The 10,977-nt window shown below is 32.7% G+C and overlaps 1 protein-coding gene across 1 annotated transcript; it reads right to left on the bottom strand.

Annotated features, from left to right (window-relative positions):
- Window positions 1-876: 876 nt before the first annotated feature.
- Window positions 877-1,611, bottom strand: LOC131695124 (uncharacterized; the record flags this gene model as incomplete). Its single annotated transcript, XM_058983643.1, has 2 exons — window positions 1,549-1,611; window positions 877-999 (listed from the first exon to the last, which is right to left on the bottom strand). Coding segments are annotated over exons 1-2 (186 nt in total), but the record flags the coding sequence as incomplete, so codon positions are not given.
- Window positions 1,612-10,977: the final 9,366 nt, after the last annotated feature.

Raw genomic sequence — 10,977 nt, 5'->3', positions numbered from 1 at the left:
GGCCAAGGCGGCAAAGAAGGAAAAGATCTTCACTTAGATGCGCACGCGTAATGATTGATGCTACCAGATCAAATATGGACCTAAAGCGAACTGAGAAAACTGTGGAATAATTTAAAGTGAAAAGGTGGCACGAAAGGCACGCGACAGCTGCAAGGTTTTTCGTTTAGCGAGACCTTGCTTCCGCGGGAGTCGTTCGTTCATCAGTCAGGATTTTATCGATTCTTGATTACAATGAACATCTGCTGGTTCAGATAAAGCTACATCCTATTAACCATCGATTTGCTTGGTTTATTGTAGAAATACTAAACATTTTGACTTTTTTTATCTTTCTACTTTTTTTGCATTTTGCTGATTGCGTTCTACTTTCTACTTCTCTCGTTTTGATTTTTTCTTTCTTAGTTGTGCTTTTGGGTTTTTACTTTTTGTGTGTTGCCTTTTGTTTTTTTGACTTTCGCATTTTGCGTTTTACTTTTCGTTTTCGCTTTGTGCTTTTTACTTTCTGCTCTTTGATGTTTGCCTTTTGCTTTTTCCGTTTGCTTTTTGATATTTGCTGTTTACTTTGAGCTTTTTGGCTCTCTATTTTTGCTTTTAGTTTTTTGCTTTTGTTTATTGCTTTTTGATTCTTGCTTTTTGATTCTTGTTTTTTGCTTCTTTGCTTTTTGATTTTAACTTTTTGCTTCTTGCGTTTTGCTTTGTTCTTTTCGTTTTATATTTTTTGCTTTTTGTTTTCTGCTTTTTATTTTTACCTTTTTGCTTTTTTTTGCATTTTGCTTATTGCTTTTTACTTTTAGCCTTTGGCTTGTCATTTTTTGGTTTTTACATTCTGCTTTTTGCATTTTGCATTTTGTTTTTTTGTTTTTTTGCTTTTCGTTTTTTGCTTTTTGCTTTCTCTTTTTGCTTTTTGCTTTTGGCCTTTTGCTTTTTGCCTTTAGCTTTTCGCTTTTTGGTTTTTGTTTTTTGTTTTTTTTTTGCTTCTTGCTTATTGCTTTTTCCTTTTAGCTTTTTTGCTTGTCTGCTTTTTGCATTTTCCATTTTGTTTTTTGCTTTTGGTTTTTTACTTTTTGTTTCTTAGTTTTTGCTTATTGCTTTTTGTTTTCTGCTTTCTATTTTTAGTTTTTTGCTTTTTTTTGCATTTTGCTTATTGCTTTTTACTTTTAGCCTTTGGCTTGTCATTTTTTGGTTTTTACATTCTGCTTTTTGCATTTTGTTTATTTGTTTTTTTGCTTTTCGTTTTTTGCTTTTTGCTTTTTGCTTTTGGCCTTTTGCTTTTTGCCTTTAGCTTTTCGCTTTTTGGTTTTTGTTTTTTGTTTTTTTTTTGCTTCTTGCTTATTGCTTTTTCCTTTTAGCTTTTTGCTTGTCTGCTTTTTGCATTTTCCATTTTGTTTTTTGCTTTTGGTTTTTTACTTTTTGTTTCTTAGTTTTTGCTTATTGCTTTTTGTTTTCTGCTTTCTATTTTTAGTTTTTTACTTTTTGTTGCATTTTGTTTATTGCTTTTTACTTTTAGCTTTTTGCTTGTTGTTTTTTTGTTTTTTACATTCTGCTTTTTGCATTTTTCATTTCGTTTTTTGCTTTTTGTTTTTTTTTTTGCTTCTTGCTTATCGGTTTTTGCATTTTGCTTTTTGATTCTTTGCTTTTTGCTTCCTTGCTTCTTTGCTTTTTGCTTTTCTTTTTGCTTCTTTTCTTCTGCTTGTTGCTTCTTTGCCTTTTGCTTCTTGCATTTTGCTTTTCGCTTTGCTTTTGCTCTTGCTTTTGGCTTTTTGCTTTTTGTTTTCTGCTTTTTTTTACCTTTTTGCTTTTTTTGCAGTTTGCTTATTGCTTTTTACTTTTAGCCTTTGGCTTGTCATTTTTTGCTTGTACATTCTGCTTTTTGCATTTTGTTTTTTGCTTTTTGCTTTTTCTTTTTGCTTTTGGCCTTTCGCTTTTTGTTTTTTGCTTTTCGCTTCTTGCCTTTTGTTTATTGTTTTTTGCTTCTTTGCTTTTTACTTATAGTTTTTTGTTTTTACATTCAGCTTTTTGCATTTTTCATTTTTTTGCGTTTTCTTTTTGTATTTTGCTTTTTGTTTTATACTTTTTGCTTTTTGATTTCTGCTTTTTATTTTTAGCTTTTTGTTTTTTTTTTGCTTTTTACTTTTAGGTTTTTGCTTGTTATTTTTTGCTTTTTACATTCTGCTTTTTGCATTTTGTTTTTTGCTTTTTCTTTTTGGGTTTTGCTTTTTGCTTGGCGCTTTTTACCTTTTGCTATTTGCTTTTTCCTTTTTGCCTTTTGCTTTTAGCCTTTTGGTTTTTGTTTTTTTGTCTCTTGCTTATTGCTTTTTCCTTTTAGCTTGTCTGCTTTTTGCATTTTCCATTTTGGTTTTTGCTTTTGGTTTTTTACTTTTTGTTTTTTGCTTCTTGCTTATTGGTTTTTGGTTTTCGCTTTTTGCTTGTTGTTTTTTTTTTTGGTTTTTACATTCTGCTTTTTGCATTTTTCATTTCGTTTTTTGCTTTTTGTTATTTTGTGCTTTGCTTATTGCTTTTTGGTTTTTGCTTCTTTGCTTTTTGCTTCCTTGCTTATTGCTTCTTTGCTTTTGGGTGCTTTATTTTTGCTTGTTGCTTCTTTGCATTTTGCTTCTTGCATTTTGCTTTTGCTCTTGCTTTTGGCTTTTTGCTTCTTGCGTTTTGCTTTGTGCTTTTCGTTTTATACTTTTTGCTTTATGTTTTCTGCTTTTTATTTTTACCTTTTTGCTTTTTTGCATTTTTCTTATTGCTTTTTACTTTTAGCTTTTTGCTTGTTACTTTTTGCTTTCTACATTCTGCTTTTTGCATTTTGTTTTTTGCTTTTCGTTTCTTGCTTTTTCTTTTTGCTTTTAGCTTTTGGTCTCTTGCTTTTTATTTTTGAAGTAGAATACTTCTAACGTTTCAATATAGGGGTCCCGTTTCAAAATTTTCTGCCAGAATTTTACCCGATTTTTTAAACGTGAATATCTGCCTTTGTACTGAATGAAAAAATATGATTATTACGCTATCTGATTGGAAATATGTACAACAATTTTGTATCCAATTCGGTAGTATGTACAATTACTAAAAATAGCGGAAATAATGGATTTTATGAAAGTAGTAATTATCTGATCCATGATTGGTTGGTACAATTCGCTCAAAAAGCAAGCGTTGCTGGGACTGCCTCTTTTTCATCGAAAGACCTGTGACGGGTATAAAAAGAGAACACAAGAAAAATTCGTTAGTTTGTGTTCTGACGTTGTAAGCGTAGCAGCTGCTACGTTTCATGTCAGCACATTCTTCGATGGTAGGTAATAGATACCATGATTGCCGCCAGGTGCTGATGATTCTTATCATGAAATGACGTACAATTTTTGTATTTCAATATCACACTATTGAAAAACAAGCAAAAATGAACAGATCTGAAAAACGTGAAAACTCCCATACATCAGTCAATCTATCCCCTCAATAGGGAGCAGGTTAGTAATTCAAACGAACACGAAAAGTTATAAATAAATGTGCCGCGTGCCTGTTTGAATCAGTTGTTGCTCTTTTGCCAGACAAGTAACATCGTGCCTATAGCGTCTCGTACGACAGATTTGAGCACCCAGCACAGCACACTACGCTTCTATGAATGACGTCATCATCGACTATTTAAAGAATATCATTTCTCGAGCGACTTCATTCTCCCGTCAAACGTCGGACCGTAAAGAATAGCAGTAGTAATGATGCATGTTGACAATGCGCTGCAATGAGTGCTGCATTTGATCACTGCTACCGCTGGGGGTGATCCGATGTAAATAGCGCGCGGCTGGAAGAGTTGGCAAACCTCAGTTTAAGCTGACTAATTGTTTCATAAATTAAAAGCCCTTTTAAGGGCTATAACAATAACAAACAATAAAGAACAAATTGGAATATTTCCAATCATTGATAGCGATAATCCAATTGCGCAGTTTATATTCGTTATTTGTTGCTTGTGCGTATATTGACAATCTGTAATTTGCTGATATCTGTTATTTGTTTAAATTTATCCTTCCGAAACAATACAAAAATGTGCAGCTACTTAAAGTACATTTCTAGGTTGAAATTAGCGAAAACCTGTGATTTATTAAAAATAGTCTTTCGGAAACATAATCCAAAATTCTGTAATGTTTCAGAAAATTGGAGGATGTGGCAACACTGCCAGCTAGCGAAAGCCGTACTAAAAAGAATCCGCAAATATTTTTCGTTATTCTGCATGAAGGCAGTCCTTTCATCATCAGTGCGAAAGTGATAAAAGCCGATGTCACGTTTCAAGTTATCAGTATTTCATATTAGATGCTGAAGAGAAAGGTTGTTTCTTTTCATTTCCCAATATTTATCTGGTGTAAGTAACGTGCGGCTGGAAGAGATGGCAAACCTTTTTTTGCAGCTGACTAATTGTTCCATTCTGTATGTTATTTTTGTTAAACCAAAAGCCCTTAGCTAGTTTAGTATTTTTCATTCCATAGCACGCGTGTTTGTGTATCCCACAAATCGTCCTTTTCAAGACCCCACATACAAAACAGTTAATTTGAATGATTCCCTTAAAATCGTTCTTTTTAGGACCCCAAATATAAAACATTTCAGAGTTAATGTTAATTAAACCACCAAATATATAAAGATACATATATTAAACTTTCTTCGTTTACGAATAATTTGATTTATGACCAGTTATTTTTCTATCGTGCTTGCAAACATTAGATTTGATAGCAGGTATTTAAAGATAGATGTAAGGTTTTGTTTGTGAGCATCATTAACTTATGTTCCCATTTCATGGATTTGAAACAAAATTTTTTAAAACTTGAATTTATCACACTATAGGTTTATCTCTAGTGAAGAATAGCATGCCTGTGTGTAGTTCTGAAACAGTCGATGGAATTAACGGGTTTTTATTTGGCCACGGATAATATTGCTTGCTCATAAAACTGGCTGCATTTTTAATGTCATCGTGGTCGTGTCTTGCACACAACACTTATTTTTTTCAAAGCTGAATAAATGGATTGGCGATGGGGTGGTTTGGTGCGAGAACCGCTTCTTGTTCTTTAAATTATATGTGGCGTCAGGTGTTTGTACAGATAAATTCACCCCGACGCGCGTTCCAGTGTGCACCGTGGTGAATTTATCTGTGTGTTTCCTCCGGCAAGCCGTAATGCGTACTGGTTGTTTCGTTGTGTAAAGGAGATGGTGTTGGCTCATTGGATACTGATATGATTTTCTGTTCATGATTTGATACGAGTTACTTCGGAAAGTTTATTTACAAGTTTATAGAGCATTTTTGCACTACCAGGGGAAATTTTAAAATACTTGGTTCTTGGAGCAAACTGAGAAAAAGTTTTACGTATCATCATGTTATAAACTCAGTTAAATAACGGTCCAGAAAACAGATTCATTGTATCCACATTAAGCTCGGCTTATTTTGTGTGCGGCTAAATGACGCAATGTGCTTTTTACTTATTTTGTTTGCGAATATCGCGGATACATAAATGAAAAGCTCCATTATTGTGAAAACTCCACTCTAAGATACCTGCTTGGATAAGGTTCGAGCATATTATTATTTATGAAAACATGGGGTAAACGCGCCTCCTAAGGAAATATGATCATAGTTTATCTATAGAACATTAATTGGGAGAAATTAATAAATATAATTCAACCAACATTTCCTCCTGTAATCGCAATCACAACGTTTAGAGAAATGTTCAAAATTTCAATGATTCACAACAACAACGGGCAGGGTTGTTAATGCGATACATTTTTCACGATAATTTATCGGCGTTACTCGTTAACAATAATGTATCGTCATTGGAAACTCCGTTAACGATAATGTATCGTCGCCTTCATCGTCATCGTCGATAATTGTATCGTCGCTTTCATCGTCATCGTCAATTCATCGGTTATCGCGATACATTTTGCATTACTTTCCCGTTTATTGGAGTTGAAGTTAAAGCGGTTAACTTTCAATTGTTTAGAAATAAATACCTATTGTTGTTGGCAGTTGAAAATCAATAGTTTTGGTCATTTTCTATGCACAGCGGGGTCTGACGATGCGTCAAAATGAAATTATTTCAACTTTTCGGGAAAATGTATTATGTTGAAGGGAAAGTTTTTGGCAATTGAAAATCAATAATTTTGGACATTTCAATACGCAGAAGAGTCCGACGATGTATCAAAATTGAATTTTTTCAACTTTTCGAGTAAGTTGGTGCACGGAAGAGTCCCAGGTGCACAGTGTTTCCAAGCGGCAAAAAGGTGATCAATATTGTTTCGACCATGAAGAAAACAAATTTTGAGCTATTGTGCAATTAGTAATTTTTAGCACGCAAAAACATATATTGAAAAAACTACTAAACCACTATTATTAGGCCATTCACAAATTACACCACACATTTAAGTCGTGTGGTGATTAACAGATTTTATTATAATTTTCATTTAAACCAGAAAATTTCAGATTTTGAAAAGGAGAATATACATACATATTTCCAATGTTTGATTTCCTTTTCTAGTTGGGAAGCTTTTAGCCCCCTCCTCCGTTTCTTCTCTCCACTATGTAACAAGATGCTTCATGCTTCTTTCTTTTACCCTTAAATATGTAGTGTAATTTATGTACGGTCTCATAATAGAGTTTTAATCGTTTTTTGAATACAGTGAAGACCCGTTTTTATCAGCCCCTTGGAGAATTATAGGCTGATAAAACGATGACATTGACAAAATCGGCACATATTTTTCTGGTTCTGAAGAGACGAAGTCGAAACGCAAACATCTGGACTAACATATATTTTTTCTTTCTTTTTAATAAACCGGAGCGGTTAAAATATTCTTCTTTAGTTCCTCGACAAAGTCTCATAACCCGTTCTGATCATTTAGTAAAAAAATCCCTTAAGGAGGTCTTACACTACAGTATTATTATTTTTGTATATTTTGCATCTCTAAGATAAGAAACATATGCTAAAGAAGGAATTTACTCGAATTTGACTTGAACGTAAGCCAGAGCCCACCAAACGATTTTGATAGTGTTTGTTTTACAGATTCGTATTGGTATTCGTCTGCGGAAATTTGCGGCTTCCGTACCAAAATATCGCTTTTTGGGCACTAAAACATTCGATAACTTCTAAGTTGTAAGAGATACAAATAAACTTACATTACAAAAATTCTGTATTTTCTTATGCTGAACAACATCTTGGAACATTTAGAAATTCTACAAAATTACCAGGAAAAGTATTTTGAAAAAAGCAATTTTCAGGGGGTATATCAAAAAAATCTCCACAAATGTAAATTAAAATCGACAGATAGACACATAGTCTCTTCAGCGAAGTTAATACTTAAGATATTCTCAACAACTTTACCAAAGAAAGTTTTTTTTATTTTCATTAACATAAGCAAAAACTTTCTTCTCAGCTTTAGAGGGATTACTCACCCAACTAATACTTTTTAAATGCAAAAAAATATAAATAAACTTTGCTGAAGATACTATAACTAAAAATGTTTTTCGTGGTTTAAAGAATTTCTTTCACCTTTTTGCCAATTTGGATCCTCGAGTGAATTGAAAATGTCCAAAACTATCGATTTTCAACTGCCAACCACCTGCCCTTCCATATAAAAAGTTCGCGAAAAGTTGAAAAAAATTCTATTTTGATGCACCGACGGTACATTGAAAATGCCCAAAACTATTGATTTTCACTTACCAATAACTTCTTCAATATAACAAACTTTCATCATAAGTTGAAAAACTCCATTTTGACACATCGTCGAACCCCCTGTGTATTGAAAATGTCCAAAACTATTGATTGTCAACAGCCAATAACTTTCCCTTCAATATAAAACTCTCCCGAAAAGTTGCCAAAAAAATCCATTTTGACACATCGTCGGACCCCCCCTCCCTGTGCATAGAAAATGTCCAAAACTATTGATTTTCAACTGCCAACAACATGTCCTTCAATAGTTATTTATTTCTAAACAATTGAAAGTTAACCGCATCAACTTCAACCCCAATAAACGAAAAAGTAACGCAAAATGTATCGCGATAACCGATGAACCGACGATGACGATGAAAACGACGATACAATTATCGACGATGACGATGAAGGCGACGATACATTATCGTTAACGGAGTTTCCGATGACGTTGACGGGTGGTTAACGTTATCGACGATGACGATTAATTATCGATTAACAACCCTGAACGGGACAGAAAGCTCGTTGGACTAACACGTAATTTTGTTTTCTGTTGAGATTTCACAAAAGTGTAGCTTTAAATCGTCTTAGGTTATGCAATTATTAGGTTTTCAAAACAATTGTTCTGTTTTAGATTAGAAAGATGGGTAGGTAATGTCAACGACATTACCGAAATGAAGTAGCATACGTTTTAAGTTGTTAATACGAATGCTGCAATTTTACTAATTTCTGAAAGGTTTTATTAAAATAAGTTATTTCGGTATTTCTAATGGAAATAGCGAAATAACTTATATATATATATATATATATATATATATATATATATATATATATATATATATATATATATATATATATATATATATATATATATATATATATATATATATATATATATATATATATATATATATATATATATATATATATATATATATATATATATATATATATATATATATATACGATTCTCTACTGTTGCCAAATTAATTGATTCACTCTCATTTAATGCTCTTTGCAGGGTTACCATATGAGGATAAATATGTTGGTATATTTTAGATTTCGATGTACGTGTACCGATATTTCGGTATTTCCATTAGAAATAACGAAATGGCTGGTTTTAATATAACCTATCAGAATATAGTCAAAATTGTAGCATTCGCATTAACATCCTAAAGCGTATTCTACTTCACTCCGGTTATGTCTCCGACATTACCCACCCATCTTTTTTACTTTACATTCTGCTTTTTGCATTTTGCATTTTTCATTTTGTTTTTTGCTTTTTTTGCTTTTTGCATTTTTCCTTTTGCTTTTTGCTTCTTGCTTCTTTGCTTTTTGCTTCTTAGATTTTTGCTTCTTTACTTTTTGCTATTTGTATTTTGCTTTTCGCTTTTTGCATTTTGTATTTTGCTTTTGGATTTTGGCTTTTTGCTTTTTGCTTTTTGCTTTTTACTTTTTGTTTTTTGCTTTTGCATTTCGCTTATTGTTTTTTGGTTTTCACTTTTCTTTTTGTGTTTGCTTTTTGATTTCATTTTGCATTTTGTTTTTTTTTAATTTTGCTACTTGCTGCTTTTGTTTTTCAATCTACAAATTTTCTTGTGATCTTCGAACTCACTTTTTTTGAATTCATTCTTTTTATGTTTAATATTTGATGTTTCATGTTTCATATTCCTTGTTTCTTGTTTTTTGTTTCTTGTTTCTTGTTTCTTGCTTCTTGCTTCTTGCTTCTTGCTTCTTGCTTCTTGCTTCTTGCTTCTTGCTTCTTGCTTCTTGCTTCTTGCTTCTTGCTTCTTGCTTCTTGCTTCTTGCTTCTTGCTTCTTGCTTCTTGCTTCTTGCTTCTTGCTTCTTGCTTCTTGCTTCTTGCTTCTTGCTTCTTGCTTCTTGCTTCTTGCTTCTTGCTTCTTGCTTCTTGCTTCTTGCTTCTTGCTTCTTGCTTCTTGCTTCTTGCTTCTTGCTTCTTGCTTCTTGCTACTTGCTTCTTGCTTCTTGCTTCTTGCTTCTTGCTTCTTGCTTCTTGCTTCTTGCTTCTTGCTTCTTGCTTCTTGCTTCTTGCTTCTTGCTTCTTGGTTCTTGGTTCTTGGTTCTTGTTTCTTGTTTCTTGTTTCTTGCTTCTTGTTTCTTGTTTCTTGTTTCTTGATTCTTGTTTCTTGTTTCTTGTTTCTTGTTTCTTGTTTCTTGTTTCTTGTTTCTTGTTTCTTGTTTCTTGTTTCTTGTTTCTTGTTTCTTGTTTCTAGTTTCTTGTTTCTTGTTTCTTGTTTCTTGTTTCTTGTTTCTTATTTCTTGTTTCTTGTTTCTTGTTTCTTGTTTCTTGTTTCTTGTTTCTTGTTTCTTGTTTCTTGTTTCTTGTTTCTTGTTTCTTGTTTCTTGTTTCTTGTTTCTTGTTTCTTGTTTCTTGTTTCTTGTTTCTTGTTTCTTGTTTCTTGTTTCTTGTTTCTTGTTTCTTGTTTCTTGTTTCTTGTTTCTTGTTTCTTGTTTCTTGTTTCTTGTTTCTTGTTTCTTGTTTCTTGTTTCTTGTTTCTTGTTTCTTGTTTCATGCTTCATGCTTCATGTTTCATGTTTGATGTTGCATGTTTCATACTTCATAATTAATGTTGCATGTTTCATGTTGCATGTTTCATGTTTTATGTTTCATGCTTCATGTCTCATGTTTCATGTTGCATTTTTCATGTCTCATATTTCATGTTTGGTGGGAAATGGGATATAAGAAATGGGAAACTGGAAATACTAAACTCGACATTGGACATTGAACATGGGACATTAAATATTGGACATTGGAATTTGGATATTGGACATTGTACATTAGACATTGGACATTGGAAATTGGAATTTGGAAATGGGGAGTGGGAAATGGGAGATAGGAAGCATGAAATGGGAAATTGGAAACGAGAAACAGAAAGGGGAAAAGAGAAATGGGAAATAGGAAATTACATATTTGACCAATACGTAAAACATATTTTAGCAAATTCACTTTTTGGGGTAAACAATTTGTCTGAAAATAATTGGGGAGCTTTTCTCTTGATTTAGAAAACATAAGTTCAACGAAGACTCTCAGACTATTTGGCAGTTTACGCCGCTTTTCCCACAAAAAAACAGCCAATCATGTTCGAACAAACAAATTTATAATACTTGTGGAAATAATTGGATAGCAACCCCCTAAAACACTGGCGGCGCCAGTGTCAATTTAGGATAACTAAACAGCGCACTCTATTACCGTCAATTTTTACACAACTTTAACTTCTGTTATGTTGTTGTTTTTCAGAAGTTTATAAACTTATTTGGTAATAATAGGATAGGACGAAACGGACAGAACGG

The sequence above is a fragment of the Topomyia yanbarensis genome, unplaced genomic scaffold (genome assembly GCF_030247195.1).
Source record: "Topomyia yanbarensis strain Yona2022 unplaced genomic scaffold, ASM3024719v1 HiC_scaffold_294, whole genome shotgun sequence".
Taxonomy (NCBI): domain Eukaryota; kingdom Metazoa; phylum Arthropoda; class Insecta; order Diptera; family Culicidae; genus Topomyia; species Topomyia yanbarensis.
Note: the sequence above shows the minus strand (reverse complement) of the source record. Positions and strands in the feature narration are given on the sequence as shown.